At 40.8% G+C, this 17,901-nt stretch overlaps 2 protein-coding genes and 1 long non-coding RNA gene across 3 annotated transcripts in view; 2 read left to right on the top strand and 1 right to left on the bottom strand.

Moving 5' to 3' along the window:
• The window catches only part of LOC134791786 (uncharacterized), a 53,244-nt gene extending 47,218 nt beyond the window's left edge, over positions 1-6,026 (bottom strand). The window contains exons 1-2 of the mRNA XM_063762943.1: positions 5,764-6,026; positions 707-798 (exon numbers count right to left, since the gene is read on the bottom strand). Coding sequence (XP_063619013.1) covers positions 707-798; positions 5,764-5,863 — 192 coding nt within the window. The 5' untranslated portion in view covers positions 5,864-6,026. The remainder of the gene's footprint in view (positions 1-706; positions 799-5,763) is intronic.
• Positions 1,578-2,479, top strand: LOC134791800 (uncharacterized). The gene is made up of 2 exons (XR_010144326.1): positions 1,578-2,136; positions 2,436-2,479. It is a non-coding gene; the product is annotated as an uncharacterized LOC134791800 (long non-coding RNA).
• A 940-nt stretch (positions 6,027-6,966) lies between the features above and the next one.
• Positions 6,967-17,901, top strand: part of LOC134791667 (nuclear protein localization protein 4 homolog) — a 34,697-nt gene continuing 23,762 nt past the window's right edge. Inside the window, exons 1-6 of the mRNA XM_063762750.1 lie at positions 6,967-7,045; positions 7,373-7,636; positions 8,328-8,500; positions 9,552-9,724; positions 13,104-13,319; positions 13,673-13,865. Of these exons, the coding sequence (XP_063618820.1) occupies positions 7,025-7,045; positions 7,373-7,636; positions 8,328-8,500; positions 9,552-9,724; positions 13,104-13,319; positions 13,673-13,865 (1,040 nt within the window). The 5' untranslated portion in view covers positions 6,967-7,024. The remainder of the gene's footprint in view (positions 7,046-7,372; positions 7,637-8,327; positions 8,501-9,551; positions 9,725-13,103; positions 13,320-13,672; positions 13,866-17,901) is intronic.

The following is a 17,901-nucleotide window of genomic DNA, read 5'->3' as shown; positions in this document are numbered from 1 at the left end:
CGACCATGTACCAACGCCCACACTGTAAACTGTACGTCGGTGGATCTTATGCCTTGCGTAATAAGGTCCATCGATGTACAGTTAGGAGTGTTGCCTGTGTTCTGAAACGAAGTACGACCACTAACATTCTCCATAAAATTGACCGATCGTCTGGTGGAGGTAGCGCAACATACTCCATGTTAAGTAGGGCATTATCCATCACAAGAGTGGTGTGGAAGATCACTTAACATCTTGTTTCCACTAGTATTATTTGTACCTGCAAATATATAGTCCTCCTCATCGTTTTCGATGTCGGCGCCCCTAAATAAACATTATGGACGTTGTCTAGCGTGAGCCCGTATGTGGCTGGCCGAACTTGATCTTAAATACTCTATTGCACGCGTGACAATAAAGTTGACCAGCTGGGTATACACGTAGGAGGGCTTAGGTCTCTCTTTCCGTAACTGGCGTTTTGTGTCTAAGCTTGTGAGGCGGTTATCCTCAAACATTTTGACATCGTTATGGATGGTAGAACGCCTAGATGACCTTCTTCCAGCAAGCTCCTCCCAACGCTCAGGGTCGATGGCGCAAGCGCTCAGATGCCGTTTGAGCACGTCCTTGTAGCACGGTGCTGACCACCGTGCTTCTGCTAATACAAATACTACAGGCAAGTTTCAAGTTCTCTGTTGAATGAGATTTTAAGAACCTGTGGTTTGTAGGTACTTACGATAGGCGCAGAGGCGATGCCCCCGCCTCCGTAGTAGTACTCGCGACCGAACACCACCAGCGATGTGTGCCACACCCCCTCCACCTGCCGACCTGCGGAAAATAGATACCTGCGTTATTATTATAGGCATAAGGTATATTTTCAATGAAGAATGGGCAAACTATGATTAATCTGTCGATCACTCGTCGATAGTCTTGTTTGGAGAGTCATAAGAGCGAATTGGACATTTTTACGTGCGTTGTCGGACGAGATTAGTATCCCTACAGGACTGTATTACTGTATTTTTCTCCAAAATCTGACGATTTCATTTTATTATTTATGAGAAAATGTAACATTGCTGATTTTTGAGAATTAAGCATGACAGATTTTGTAGAGTCATAACAGCATAACATGTAAATTAATGCGCTTCGTTGTGTAAGATTTTATTGCAAGTTAGGTATTGTAATTTGTCTTCAAGATTACACATTCAGTATTTTAATAGACAAGTACAAATCGACTGTTCTTCTTTGATAATTAAATTATAAGCCCCATGTTACACTAACATATCAATTAGCGATCCTCACAGCGGGAACAGATACGCATATTCTTGGCCGAGCGTAAACAATGCTTGAGGAATGCGCGAAACCATTCATTACGATCTAATAACGCGTTGTCGGGCTGTTTCATGTTTTACGATCAAGATAGCCATGTAGAATACTATCTCTGTATCATTAGGTATTTAAAAAAAAGTAAACAAAATCTGCCCTCAAATGGCTCCTTAAGCCAGTTGGGGGAGATGAAAACATTACATGATCAAATAATGTAGGTTAAAGTCAGGTCGTTCAGTGACAGATCCAGGCGGTTTTGTATTTGGTTGGTTGGTTATAACTTTTTTTTTTTTTTTTTTTTACTAGCCCATGTGTGTGTCCCACTGCTGGGCAAAGGCCTCCCCTCTCCCTTTCCAGTCCTCCCTGTGCTGAGCAAGATCCCGCCAATCCCGCTGGAATGCATCCAGGTCGTCCCGCCATCTCTTTCTCGGTCTGCCTCTGCCTCGACTACCCTGGGGATGCCAGCTAGTGGCTATTTTGGCCCATCTGTCATCATGCATCCGGCAGACATGTCCAGCCCAGTCCCACTTTAGCCTGGCGGTCTTCACCCCAACATCAACGACTCGGGTTTTGGAGCGAAGCTCTGTGTTCCTCACCCTGTCAGATCTTCGGACACCCAGGATACTTCGCTCCATTGCCCTTTGGCAAACCTTGAGCCGGGATTTCTGAGCCTCAGTTAGTGATCAGGTTTGGGCACCATAGGTGAGGATGGGCAAGATGCACATGTCGACGAGCTTGCGTTTCAGTGCAATTGGGAGTTTACCCTTCATGAGTTCCTTCATGGACCAGAAGCTCCTCCAGGCGTTTTCGATCCTTCTATCGATCTCCTTGTCCTGGCGATCTGTGAAGGAGACTATCTGGCCCAGATAGGTATACTCGTCGACATATTGCAAAATGTTACCATCCACCGTCACCCTGTGCTTCTTGCTGTTGGTCATTAACTGGGTTTTGGATCTATTCATCGTTAGACCAACCTCAAGGCTTGCGTTGCTAAGTTCCTGTAGCATACATTGCAGTTCGGTCGCCGATGTTGAGAAGAGTACGATGTCGTCCGCGAATCGAAGGTTTGTCAACCTCTTATCGCCGACCTCGATACCCTTTGTCTCCCAAGAGACCGCCAGTTTTTTGAAAACTTCCTCCAGGCAGCTGGTGAACAATTTAGGAGAGAGCGGGTCACCCTGCTTTACTCCCTTAAGGATTTTAAATTTGGGACCTGGTGCGTGCAGCTTGATGCTGGCCGTGCTACTTTTGTATATCCGTCCAACGAGTTCAACATACGTGTGGTTTATTTGTTGACTACTCAGTGCCGCTAAGATGGCTCTATGTGTGACACTATCGAAGGCTTTATTGTAGTCAACAAACGCCAAATACAATGGTTGTTTGAACTCGTTGAATTTCTCTACAATTTGATTTAGGGAGTGAAGGTGGTCGATTGTAGAAAAAGAGGGACGAAAACCGGCTTGCTCAGGTGGTTGTTTTTGGTCTAGTAGCGGAGCGATTCTGTTCTGAATGACCTTTATGAATAGCTTATAGATATGGGATGTAAGGGGGCCCTAGCTACCTACCCGAAAATGTACAAATTGTTTGTTTACTTTTATTTAAACACCTAAAGATACAGAGTATAGATACACATCAGAGGGAATAAATACATGGTGAATTAATCGTCCTTCATATTAATTTAATCTTGTTAATGTCAACCCAATAAGAGCAGGCAAGGCGTCTTAACCTTTGCACGATTTCTCGTAAAACTTCGACGTATGCCGCCGTGACACTGGGTCAAATACTCCTCAGAAGTACCCTAGGGCCAGGGACCCATGATATATTGCCCGTTATGCCATCAAGTAAACTCTTTTCACTCCTATTCCGAATAGAGAAATGACTGGTTAATTGGCCAAATCTGTCCGGTTGATCGCAGTCGCGGTTGACAGTTAGATTGGGTAAAATTTGTAGAAAAATTGCACAAACTACTTAGTAAAGGCCACAGCCGTCACTGATAAAATGCATGCGTTTTGCGTTACATTGCAGCCACAGACCAACCATTGCAGCATTTGCAGCATTTGATCGATCGACTGAATTCGTTGCAACTAATTTGGTACCTATAGTTCGTTTATTTTAGCATTAGAAATAAGGTAAACAATCTTGATGTGTCTTTTAATTGAAAAACACACATTAAAAATTCGTTACGGCAAATATGTAACAATTATGAATCTAATACGATCATTTATATTCTTCTGCTTTCATAAGTAATAGTTACTGATTTTTAAAAAGCTTTTTTCAATTAAAAGACATGTCAAGATCGCTTACCTTATCTCAAGTTCTTTCTAATGCTAAAAAAACGAACTATAGTCGGTAATTTTCTAACATCGCATGCAACGACACCACAAGAGGAGTGGAGTAAACGGCTCCACTCACGTTGCATGCGATGTACGCACTAAATAAAACGATATGTTTTTCCTCCGAGGAGTTTCTTTGGCTGCCTTCCGACTGCATCATCAACAATTGTTCAAATTTAAGTTACAAGATTTGAAGCACATATTACATACGCGACGAAGCTAAATAAAAGTGTGTAAAAACAAATAACGAACAAAGAGAGTTACATAACGAAAACTTTCTCCGTCCCAGCTCGCAGTCTAAGTATAGGTGTGTAAGTAGTCCAACAAAACAGTCCTTGAAACAGATCGGGAAGTGGGACGTCGCGCCGGTGTCGCTTACCTGCAGGATGCAGCCAGATTACTTGTATTTACTATGTAATGGACCTATATGCTTTATTGTAAATAGAAAAAGAAACACCGTTAAAACTTGTTGTTGTTAACTTCTGTACAGTCAGCAGCAGAAGTTGCTAAGAGGACGAGGTGTTCAAAATTACCTTGACACGCTCTTATTCTCTTAACAATAAAGTCGCGTCAAGATCATTTTGAACACCTCACCCGCTTAGCAACTTCTGCTGCTGACTGTACCTAATGAATAAAGGGGGTTTTATAGACTGTCTAGCGAAATGATACTGAAATTGCCGCGGAATTTTACCCACAAGAAAATTATACCTATTCATTTTGACTATCGGGTATCTGCATGCATTTTCCATAAAAAATACCTCGTCTTCTTTGAAACCCCGTTTAAAAAGTCTGCATCGTAAAAACAAAGGCTGCGTAGTTTAGGGTGGTATTCCATCTAACTAATATCTTGGTCCAATGTCATTGCGTCTCTGTCATTAAGCAAAATGTGAGACAAAATACACATTGGACAAAGAATCAGGTGGATCACCCTTAGTCACTACGGAGGAACACACAACACAAACATAAACAAACACAGGTTACTAAAAACAAAATCACTACACCTTATAAAACAAAGTCCCCCGCCACATCTGTCTGTCTGTATGTCTGTACAAACTCAAATGTACGTCATGCGGTTTTCACCTATCAATGCAGATCACTCTGTCTTCGATATCCGGCCGGTCGGCCGGCAGAACATTTTGAGTTTTTTTTTTAACGTGCAAATTAGCAGGTGCGCATCGCAGGGTTTTGATCTGTTTCATAGTGAACATTCGCGCGGACTCATTTCTAGGTTCTAGAAATGAGTTTTATCATGTTATTATGGAGTAAGTTGGTTTATAATATGCGTGCGCTCGCGTATTTTGCTATGAACAATTAATATGTTGGATGTATTTGACAAATGTTACATGTAGATTTTTCAATTATAATCAACAACTTCGAGTATGGCTGGGCCTGTTTTTAGGGTTCCATACCCAAAGGTTAAAAACGGGACACTATTACTAACACTCCACTGTCTGTCTGTCTGTAACCAGACTGTATCTCATGAACCGTGATAGCTAGACAGTTAGAATTTTCACAGATGATGTATTTCTGTTGCCGCTATAACAACAAATACTAAAAAGTACGGAACCCTCGGTGGGCGAGTCCGACTTGCACTTGTCTGGTTTTTAGATTTGATTTGTTAACCCCAAGATCATGTGTGTGTGTGTGTGTGTATCCAGCAGGATAATAAAATTAGGGCCAGACAGGCCAGGTACTGAATACTAACTGAATATCCGGTGCTCTAGCAATAATATGGTAACATGGAGCGGAACGCATGCAGCCTGAAGATGGGCAAATAACCTTCTAAATGGAAAAGCCTGTCCACTGTCTGTGGGTTATTAGAAAGGTCTCAATAAGGAATGGATTGATGTAGATACAAAGAACAGAAGGTACAATCAGCAATTAAATCATTGGTAGTTTTTCCTCAACCCTTGTATGCCCAAAAACTTACTCTCCTTTAACACATTCAGGGCCAAGAACCCAACTGTCGGGTATACAGTTCATAGCAACTACACGCTCCATACGGCGAAACCGTGGCTATACGCTACGAGCGTAACCCGTAGCACTTAGTGGCAATGAATGTGTTAACTTCTGCCTTCAGCAAAGTAACAAGTATTTCTTATACTATCTAAGCAAAAGTAATACCAAAAAAAGTTACCCATGATAGCTGGTGATAGAAGAGCAGCAAGGCCCTGCGTCAGGTCATAGATATACAGGTCTACCGGCTCCCCACCAGGACACTCGCTTTCTGTCGCCATCCTGCAATCACTTCACTGCTTAACACACTAAGTTATGGTACTGTTACTCGGTATTTTAAGTTTCAAGAATTTTTAACGTCCGTTTATTTTCGTAAATCGAACTTAAACGCGTGCGAGCGCAGGGCGGGCGGCAGCAGGCGCCGCGATTGGCAGACTCAGACTACGCATACTACGAACTTCTGAAATTCTGCACCCAAAATATAATAGTATTAATACGTCGCCGACGTCCGACGCACGCTAGTTTTCAGCTAGCGCGAAAGCTCGCATAACTAGCTGGAAATTGGGTAATAAGGAATGATGTAATATTGAAAAATATAATTTTAAAAAATCAGAGCAAAATATTTTTACCTTTTTATTTAAAATCTGACTTCAAAGAAGCGTCAAACAATGACTGCAAGATATTTTGAATTTTTATATTCTAAAGACTAATGATATTTTAAATATTACAGCTTGTTTATGTTTCTATTTCTTCGGTCGATGAAATATGAATAAATAATTTGGGCAAGTTTTGATTTTTCAACTCAACTCAACAATCTCAACATGACAAGACATTAACAAATTTGAAGTTAGTAAGGTGCGTTCGTCGACCAAACGTATCTACTTCAAGTTAGGTAAAGGGGCCGCAAAATTACATGACCACTTAATTCGTACATAAAGTGACCATATATGGCTTGTTTTTAAAGTTGTGTTATTTTTTGGTTGAAAGTATTATTTCTTTCCTAAACAATACAACAAAATCAACAAGTCTATCTAAACTAAAACTAGCTTGGTATCTAAACGTACTTTAGTGCTGTCAACTTGTTATAAAGGCGTTTATACACCAGGCATTCGTAACCATTCGTAACTCATTTGTGTTTATAGGATTTTCTGTAGTGAACGATCCCTTTAATAGATGTTCGAAAACCTGCCTACTTGGGAAAATTCGTTATGATATCATTTTGTAGAAATTCTGCATTAATTGCCATAAAATTTTACAGATCTTTATAAAACTTAAAATTATTTATTTGAATTTCCCTCAAATTACTACATTTCTTATAAATAAAAAACAAAGAGGTAAGGTGAAAAACAATAAAATTCTCGTGGGAAACATTATGAACGTCTTGAAAAAAAAAAGATAATGACAGAAGTATGTGATTGCTGAGTGTGTATGTGTAGAACAAAATGTCAGGTTCAAATAAATTGGTAATATTTCTTTCTTATTAGTTAATTTCTGATAATTCCAACCTTGCCTGGCAAATGAAATAGATGTGCACAAAAAATCATCCTTTGTCAAAAACCTTGACAGCTGTTCCATATACCCTAAATCCGACAGAACTTTCGCGTCAACTGTTTTTGAATTTTCCAACGATTACGCTATTGTTCTCCGCTTTCGTTTCAAAATTACCCTTTATCTCTTCATTTCTGATCATCCACGCACGCCTTGTCTTTCTAGACTTGCTAGAAACACGAGAATGACAATGCAATTTCGGTGGTCAGACGATTCTGACGGTTTGTTATCGGCGGTTCCAGACGCTGCGCGTGCAGTCGGCGGAGGGCACGACGCGGGTGGACATGTCCAGCGGTGACGTGACGGCGGCGCTGTACGAGCGCGTGCACGACGCACTGCACCTCCGCTCGTTCGCGTTCGCGCTGCACCGAGACCGCGCTAAGACGGATGAGCTCGTCTCCAGCAAGTCGCAGAGGCTCTGTGACGCTGGCTTACGCCACGGCGATATGCTGTATCTCAGCCCTGTTAATGGTGCTATTATCTTTGAGCCATCAGACACTGCACAGGTAACAATAACAATGCAATGCAAATACAGTGTAAACTCCATTTAACGTCACTCGATATAACGTTACACTCCCTATAACGTCGACATTTTTGGCTCTAGTTGGTTCATTTTAATATTAATTTCTCTCTATTTAATGAAAGCTCTCTATAACGTCAAAAAATGTCAGGTCCCTTGAGTGTCGCTGTATAGAGTTTACACTGTATGTTTATTTTACTCTCTAGCCTTCAAGATTTTCCTCGGAAGACAGCTTTGTATACCAACTTAGGATATAGTGCCTATTCTTTATCCAATATTTGCCTAAATATTCATATTGGACCTCTTTGTATAAAAAAAATACTGAAAAGAGAAAGGTACCATTGGTTGAAAAGAAAGATATTAAAATTGTTAGTACAAAGGAGTGTTTTGAATACTATATTTGTTTTGTAACATGTGATAAAGTATAGCAAACCATAACAATAAAAAATAAAGTTTGTTCAGAGACAATTAGCGGGTTCTCCTGATACAGGTATAATATACTTACAAGGAGGACTCAAGTCTAATTGTATACAAATTGTACTGTTTAACACAATAAACATTTTTCATTTTCATTTTTTTTTCATTTTCAATATCATTTATTTAGGCTAACATTCACAATGGGTATGGTTTCAATTAGTGTACAATAATAATAATCTGACTGTTATCTACAAATTTAGGCCACTACTGCGGGACCATCACACATGGAGGCCGGGCCATCCACGCCCATGGACGCAGCTCCCCCAGCTCCGTCTAAGAATAGTAAACAAACAAACAAGCCGGCTGAGGATGAACTAGATCTGCAGCTGTATCAGATGCCTGGTCATATACAACGCCAGAGAGATCCTAAATTGTAAGTCATAATCAAACCCCGGATTTGGGTGTAAATCAGTGGTGGGCAAAGTACGGCCCGCGGGCCAGCTCTGGGCCAATGCCATATACAAATAATTAGTATATGGCATTGGCCCACGATTATCGCAAATCAAAATAAATTTTGACTACAATTCTGGCCCTCCACTTAAATTTCCTAAACTTTCTGGCCCCCCATGAAGAAAGTTTGCCCACCACTGGTGTAAATAATAGGTAAAAACTGTAAAAAAAGATACTATTTGAACATTTCTAAGCCAGTTTGGAGCTTGCTACCTATTTTTGTTCATAGTTATTTTACAATAAACAAAGTTATATACACAGAAATCATTCCCGCACCCAAAAAGCTGGGGTATGGTCAATGGTCATAATATAACCCTTCTGCTGGGATACATTGTTTTGAGTAATTAAAATTTGAATTAAAATTCACACTGCAGGAGTTTGCCAGATGAAAGTTTGAAGCATTTTGTATGATCTTGCATTGTTCTGGCTTTGCTAAGTCTTGTCCACTGCTGGCTAAGGGCCACTAAACCTGGAGTTACCATGGTTACCAGTACATTTTGACACTAGGTTAACGGTTTTACCAGTTAACCCCAGGTTAGTGGGATGGTGCAAGTGGTGCTAAGAAGCCTGGTCTTTCTAGGGTTTGCTAGGCGACCTAGTACTAGTATAGGTGCAGGCAGATGCTAGTTTAAACGAAACTGCCTGCTATCTTATCTTTTAAGCCAATGGAGAAACTAGATTTTATTGGGATTAATTCTTTTCATACAATGTCTAATTAGTAAATTCCTGTATTCTAGAAATTCATTAGTTTGAATTTCAAGCCTTTTAGGTTCAGGTAGCTGCCATCTTCAAATCCCCAACAAAACTCCCCCAACCCTCCCTCCCTCAAACCAACCCCCCTTCCCCTGGTGCTGCTGCAAGCCCTCTGCCAACAAACTGTCCCGCAGTTTGGCAGAAAAAGAAAAAACTGTACAAATAGGGTTTATTTCGCCTAAATAAATGTGTTTTTTTTTTTATGAAAATTTTCTCCTCAGGTGCAGGCACAATTCAGCAGGGTGCTGCGTACACTGCTCGCCGCTGGAGCCCTGGGATGAAGGCTACCTGCGGGAGCACAACATCAAGCACATGTCTTTCCACTCCTATCTGCGCAAGATCACATCTGGCAAGTTTGTCTCGCTGACCGAGCCGAACCTTACTATTAAACCAGGTTAGCAAATCTAAATATTTAGTATGGAACTGTTATTTTTATGTCTAGCCTTGATATTATTTATTAAAAAGTAATTGGATATGGTGGGTTTTATACCACAAATCGAAAGAAAAATAAGCTATTAATGTATGCAAGTAATTGGTAAAGTGGTCATTACTGCTTCATGCTAGACAAGCCTGGTTGATTATTTTTCCAGTATCTTTAATTACAAAGTATAGTTCTTCTAGGTGTTAGGGAGCGTTCAAGTTCAATTACGTAACGAATTTGGGGCGAGGGGGGTCTTGTAAAACGTTACGATGCGTTACAGGGGCAGGACAGGGGGTTTGAACTACGCGTTACGTAATATTGTTTTCACTTCTCATGCTCAAAAAGTGCACCTCTATGTCGTGCGTAGACGACATAAAATCGCATTTTATGCTCTAGAGCATAAAGTAAAATCATTTCATTTCATTTATTTCCCACATATAAGCTGACAGTATTTCACCAAAACGCTTACACGGTATAGTACAAAAAAAACTTAAAATTTAACAGTTGTGCATACAATAAAAATTAAAAATCAAGTCACAAAATAAATTAAGCATACAATATACCAATTAATTACACAGAAATCACAGAATAAATAAATGTCACTATCAATAAGTCAATAAAACATAAACAAATAAAAATAAGTCAATAAAAATAATAATAACAATTCATTTACACAGAGTCGAGAACAGGTATGAGAGCTTCTAGGAAAATACCTAACTGGTCAGCAAAGATGTCGGCATCCGGGACCTGCATCAGCAGATTATTTATAAGTGCGATGGCCCGAGCGGAGGGCGCGCTCGCCGCACGTACAGTCCGCGTCACAGGGCCTGCCAGTAGGCGCCTACGCCTTCGTGCAGGACGTGCGCCACCCGAAACCGAATCCCCTTCCATTGGACAGAAGCTGGGTAACGGAAAAGCAAGCCCCACGCGGCCCAGGACACTAGGATTGTCGACCCTACCCCAGAACAAAGAGTGGAAATGCGCTATGAGGAGCTTTTTGCGTCTGAGTTCTAGAGAGGCCAGGCCAACCATGCCCAAGACAAAGCGGGAAGGGTAGAGAAAGGGATAGTAGCCAAACATCTTTTTATAGGCAAACCTGGCAAATTTGCGCTGCACTCTTTCAAGCACGAGCGTATACTTTGCCTCATGCGGATCCCACACGATAGCTCCATACTCCAACCGACTCCGAACATAGGCAAAATAGAGCGCCAACGCTGGCCTAAGACTTCTAAATTGGGCAGCTGTTCTAATGATGAACCCTAAAGTTTTGCACGCAGTTTTACAAGTCACAGTTATGTGTTTTCGGAAGTCGAGTTGGGTATCCATAATAAGCCCAAGATCTCGTATATCGAAAACTCTTTCTAGCTCAGCACTGTTCAGGCGATACGGTTCAATGATAGGGTGCTTTGCCCTAGAGAATGTGATGACTTTACATTTAGTGGTGTTAAAAAGAAGGTGATTCTCTTCACTCCATGCTACGACTGCATTGATATCATCCTGCAAGCGTCCACAGTCAGAAGCACCTTTAATATCTAAAAAAAGTTTTAGATCATCCGCAAACAATAAGCATTTGGCAGCACTGACGACCTTCGGCAAATCGTTTATCATAATCAGAAATTGCGTTGGACCGAGTGTGCTGCCTTGGCTCACTCCTGAGCGGGTAAAATAAGGCCGAGAGCTATAACCTGCCAACCGGACAAATTGACTACGATTGCTTAGGTAGTTTGCAAAGAAGCACAACAATTTTGGAGCAAATCCTATCATTGCAAATTTTTCAAGGAGGATGTCATTATCTATTACATCAAACGCCTTCTTAAAATCAAAATATGCTGCGTCCACCTGGCGTCGACCATCCATGGCCATCGTGACATAGTCCACAAAGTTGCTAAGGTTGGTAGTAGTAGAGCGACCTTTGCGGAACCCATGCTGGCTATCGTCAAGCTGGGTAGATATCTGCCGAGTTATTTCACAGTCAAGGATCATCTCAAATAGCTTTTCGAAAACCGGCAGCACAGCAATTGGCCTATACCCCGTGACGTCCGACCCGGAACCGCTTTTAGGCACAGGAGTCACCCTGGATCTCTTCCAACAATCAGGATAGGTAGCAGTTTGCAAGGAACGATTGTAGATATGCAGGAGTGGAACCTCTAGTGCCGATATACAGTCCTTAGCCAGAAACGGAGGAACCGCATCGGGACCAGTCGAAGATCGCGGCTTCAGTCTGCGCGCCGCTCTGCGCAGCTCCACGGCGCCGACGCTATCAATAGAGACACGCGTTGCGTCATTCGTACTTTTACGTGCAGCTTTATTTGGATCTAATTGCGGTTCCTCTGATTGGAAAACACTGCAGAAATAATTGGCAAAAGCATCTGCAGCATCTTGCCCCGTCACTGCAACATTCCGGTATGTGTACACGTTAGATTGACGTCGGTCATTCCGCTTGCTTTTGACATGTTCCCAAAATTTTCTGGGATCGCTTGTGATATCTCGCTCAATACGTTCCTTATAAAGTTGATACGCCTGATCTATTAAAAAATTAGCTTGTCCTCTATAATATTTATAAAGCTCACTTATTATTTCTTTAGTATACCACGTTGGATAACAATACTTATTACCAAAGGGCAGCCGATGTTTTTTTGTAGGTACAAAATTGGAAAAACATGCTTTTAACTTGTCATAGAAAATATTACAAGCCAAGTCAACTTGCTGCTCCGCGCATACTTCGCTCCAGTCAATGTTTGCAATAGCTTCGTAGAAAGTTCATTATACCGTTTAAGTGATTATACACCATGAAATTATATCAAAAGTTGTTATATCTTTTGAAAATATATCAAAAATTGATATACGGATCATTACACACCCCACTTTATGCCCTTGTTGTACAATCTACTATTTTTAACCCTTCAGAACGGTCGCGTAGAGAGATTCTCTCACGCATTTCTTAAAACGTGATTTTTCTCAAAATTTTAGACATTTCAAATGCTAATTAATAATATTAACGCGATTAAAACAATAATAAAGGTATTTTAGCGACTTTCCGGTACTTTACGCAACATAATTGTGGCCTTTAGGTAAAAAAATGGTCACTTGGTGCCCTTGGTGGTTACGTAACGTTTTACTAGGGGGAGGGGGGTACAGAAGAACGTTACGGCGCGTTACATGGGGGGAGGGGGGGTCAAAATGTCCAAAAATTGCGTTACGTAATACTTGAACGCTCCCTTAACTCAAGATTTGTGTCCAATAAAGTTAACATTTTTCCCACACGATCCTCAACCACGGATTTTTTACATAGCCAATACTTGGTATTGTGTACTGTTAGGTCAATTTGTTTACATATGATTCGTGTTTCCAGGTTGCACCGAGCATCCTCCCTGGCCGCGCGGCATCTGCTCCAAATGCGCGCCTGGAGCCCTAACCCTGAACCGGCAACCATTCCGCTTTGTCGACAACGTACTGGTTGAGTCAGCAGCTGTCGTTGAACGGTTCCTGGGCTACTGGCGGGCTTCGGGGCATCAGCGAGTTGGTTATTTGATTGGACAATATGAGCATCACCCATTGGTGCCACTAGGTTAGTACTTTGGATAGAAGAAACCCCTAGAATACTACAAAAAACCTTTTAAATTCTTCAATAATATGCCAGTTGAATCAGCAGCTGTTTTTGAATGTTGGACTTTGGCGCTGGATAGGACATATGAGGGATAACAGGATATCATCATCATCACTGTTGTTGGACTGACCGCTTAGTGGACCCCGTCACAGTACGGGACAAATGCTAGGAGGATGATGATTGTCCTACATTTCAAATGCCATCTCTAAAGGCAATATTTTGCTTTAAAATGTAATCATTTATTACAGACACTGGTCCATATTCCGTTGTAATTTTATCTTGCCAGTTTCCTTAAATATGCGTTTATCCACCAGGTATCCGTGCGAGAGTAGAAGCGATCTACGAGCCTCCTCAAACATCATCCCGCGACCACGTCACAATAGCCCCCGACCCCAAAGGGGAGCTTGTGGACCACATCTGCTCCAAGCTAGGGCTCCGTCGGGTGGGATGGCTGTTCACTGATCTGCTGCCGTTGCCAGACAAGCCCGGACAAGTGCAGTGCACGAGGTAAATGTTTATAACTTTGTAACGTCCCTGTTCGGGCGCCAAATATGTAACGACCCTTATTGGCTATCGCTATGTAAATCTGATTGAGGCTCAGTGAGCGGCCGCCAAGCCACTTTTTCCAACAAATTAATCTGTCTGTACCTTCTGCCTAAAGAAGTTCTTTAAACAACTAAATTATGGAGGGGGTAAAGACCCTACCAGAGTACAAAAAGAAAGAAATTAAGTCTTAACTAAAGGTTCGGGCGCCTGGCAGAAAGCACAGAAACAGATTAAATGACCAGATACCTCGTATGAGCAAAATAGACTTTAAATACTAGGGAGGGCTAGGAGAAAAAGGAAACAAACTTATTGCCTTATAAATTATATTGTATCGAAGATGCGGGTTACAATTAGGTTGACAAGTTATTGGTTTTGCAGCCCCACAGAAGGTGGTATCTAAATTTAAGCTAAATAATTCTAATAAGGTTTTTGAGACACATTGAATAAAGAAGGGTCACCGACCTGTGGGTGGGCACTACATAATACCCGTGGGAAGCCTTGGGCAGAGGTCCTCACGCGGCACGAGCTCCACTGCGCGGAGTCAAAGATCGTAGAGCCCGGAAAGGATGTTATCAGCGTTCCCGCAGGTGTAGGCGGCTAGAGCTGTTCCGTCATCGCCGACCCGGGCGAGCACGTGGGGTACGGAGGTTAGAAAAGCTTCATGAGCTCGCTCGCCGCGATCTCATAGCCGGCGCATAGCGGCGGGAAAATGGAGGAGACGAAGGTTCTTTTATTTTTTTAAAAAATTATAAGGGTTATAAGGGCTAACACGCCCCTTATCTGGAAAAGAAAAATGGCGCGAGTCAGCTAAAGTCGAACCGGAAAATTTAAAAGGAATCGCATTTTCCGAAAGACGATTGTGGAAATTGAGGAAAAACTTACGTTAGCCCTTCATTAGGTTGCCGGGGTTTGCCGTGGCGGCACTCTTTTCGCCCCTAATCCATTCCTATAACAAAGGGGAATTCCATGTGAAATCTGGCGAGACCGAATTTTCATATAGAATGGAAATACTAATAGAAATCTACATACCTGAGGGACGGAGCAAACCTCCGGAACAAAACACTGCTGGTATTTCACCAAAATAATGGAAATTTACACTGATTTTCTCGGATCAAAATTTTATCTGTTTTCCAATCAGAAAGCTGCCAGTAAAAATGACAAGACGGAATTCACATCGAACCATCGATAAGAAGAAATGTTACCAGATCCGAAATAAGAATGATTTTTGCTAACCAAAATGCTAAAATTGTAATAAATTTTGAACAATTTTTGACGAATATATTATTAAATATATTATCAAATATTGTCGGATCTATTTTTCCTAAAACAAAACTACCACTTGCGAAATTTAAACGAAAAGAAGAATTTATCAAATATGAAAACGTTTGAGACAATTTTAAAGACATTGGAATGAAAGTTACCGAATCTGTCAAAGACAACGAAACTCAAATAGTTCGCTGTCAAACGTCAAAGTGACAAGCGAATGGTTGTAAATAAAACAGGAATTGGAAATATTTTCTAATTTGGAAATAAATCTAAACAAATGTAGGCTAACTCATGAAGAACTTTATTAAATATGTGTTTAGTATGTGACGTGACTTATTGACACGTTACATTACCCCCTTTCTGTGAAAAAATAAAAAATAGGAACTATTTTTTATGGAAGAAAACAAAAGCTAACTCAAAAATAACCGCTAGACTAGAACTGAACTGCAGAGCTTAGAGTTTATCAAGGAATATTTTGGGCGGAGTACTAGAGTAAACTTATAAGAGTAATTATTGTAATTATAGGACATAGAAAAACTAAAGTTGAAAATCCTGTAACTAACTTTAAAACTTGCTATTATTAATGGTTCTACGGTACAAGAGAGAAAGAGTGAGAAACGACGGGCCTCGGCACCACCTATCAACAGTTCAATTCCGCTTCTACATTGATTTTAGGAGAATTGAAATTAAACAAACTTAAATTTAAGGGATGTAAAATGAAAACTAACCAATCAATTATACTCTACTCGTGCAGATGCAATGCATTAAGTTAACTAACAATTAGAGACAGTTGAGCCCCAAAGCCACTGTCTGGAATTACTAACATGCGAAAACGAGGTTACCACTAAATTTTATTATTTATGAAGAAACAAAATTTATAGTATACTAAGTTAAGGGAATTATAATACAGTTAGGCACCTCTGCCACTGTCTTATGCTAAGCTGACGTGCTGAACTATTTTAATTTAATTAGAGACCTAAGGTAATACAAAACGAGGAGACAATTAGTACAGTTAGGCACCCACGCCGCTGACTAGTTTCACTTTACATGCCAAAGTAACCTACAGTTAAAGAAGAATTTGCTATTAACTAACAAAGGGGTAGTGCAGCTAGGCACCATCGCCGCTGACTAATTTAGAAGGAGAAAAGAACTAACATGAGAATCTAAACTAAGTCTATTAGAAGATACTAGAGTTAACAAGTAAGAATATAGTGCAGTTAGACACCCTCGCCACTGACTATTTCCACCTGAAACAATAATATTCTAAAAACAAGGTTATAAACTAAAAGAATATTCGACAAATGGGTATAGTGCAGCTAGGCACCCTCGCCACTGACTATCTCCAACAGAAACCAATGAGTGCAGTTAGGCACCCTCGCCACTGACTCAGACAGCCAAAGCTGTAAAAACTCCAAGCATCAAGCTCAAAGATTCACCAATGTGACTGGCACGACTCCACCGGCTTTCCATTCACAAAGGGAAAAAAAGAAAAAAAAATGTGTAAAAACACAAAAACTACCACCACTGTGATTGGCACAACTCCACCAACTTTCCACTCACAGAGGGGAGTAAAAATAAAAGTATGAGTGTACTGAGACAACTCTAATAAACCAATTGTGACTGGCACACCACCACCAGCTTTCCTTACACAATGGAAGGAAATGAAATAAAATGTAATGAGTGTACTGAGACAACTCAAATAAACCAATTGTGACTGGCACACCACCACCAGCTTTCCTTACACAATGGAAGGAAATGAAATAAAATGTAATGAGTGTACTGAGACAACTCAAATAAACCAATTGTGGCTGGCTCACCACCACCAGCTTTCCGCACACAACGGAAGAAAAGGAATTAGCACTAAATAATGTAGCCTTTTTAAACGACCAACTTCGCTAAGGAAGTGGTAAATAACAAAAGAATAAAAAATAGAATTTAGAATAGTTCCTCCTATAACCTTCAGAACTGGGTGTGCACAGTTAGACGCCTCTTACGTCACGCTTCTGGCTGCGGTAGGGAATTGTATTCTACTACCCATCCCTACATGGGGAAAAATCCTAAAAAAAGAAGTACGAGAAAAAGAAAGTCCACAACATAACCAAAGAATTTACTAAGGAGAATCTTTACGAATGAAGTAATACTGTACGTTAGGTTCTAGATTATGGGGTAATTAATTTTGTAGATAACTAATGTATCAAATTTGAATAAACTCTAATGAAATCTAAACACTTTTGAAGTTCTGACTTAATAACATCCGGGGAGGGTTTTAAACTGGGAATGGAATTGTTATCACGGCCGGCCGAAACACGCCTCACTTCGGAACGAAATGGTGTTCGACCGCCGTCTACTCGTTTTTTGGAGACGCTACTTTCGTCGGTTCAGTTGTGCCCGACTTACAAATATCACAGGTTAGGGTGGTGACGTCCCTTTTTTTACACTTAAAGCAAATAGTGCCTCTTATTGTTTTACAATCCCTATAGTGGTGACCATTCTTTTCACATTTCAAACAGGTTAAGGGTTTAACAACGTCTATGGGATTGTATTTTCTAGTAGGCTTGTCCAAATTAGAGTTAGACGTACTTTGATGCTGTGAAGGTACAGTCATAGTATACGCATCAATTTCCTTACTAAGCCGCACAATAACATCCATATCATAAGTGGTTTTACCAACAAAGTGTACCATTAAAGACGGTAACATGTTATGTCTAAATATACCTAACAATACAGTTTC

This window comes from Cydia splendana, chromosome 6 (genome assembly GCF_910591565.1).
Source record: "Cydia splendana chromosome 6, ilCydSple1.2, whole genome shotgun sequence".
Lineage (NCBI taxonomy): Eukaryota > Metazoa > Arthropoda > Insecta > Lepidoptera > Tortricidae > Cydia > Cydia splendana.
The sequence above is the reverse complement of the archived record's forward strand: the minus strand, read 5'-3'. Positions and strand labels throughout refer to the sequence as shown.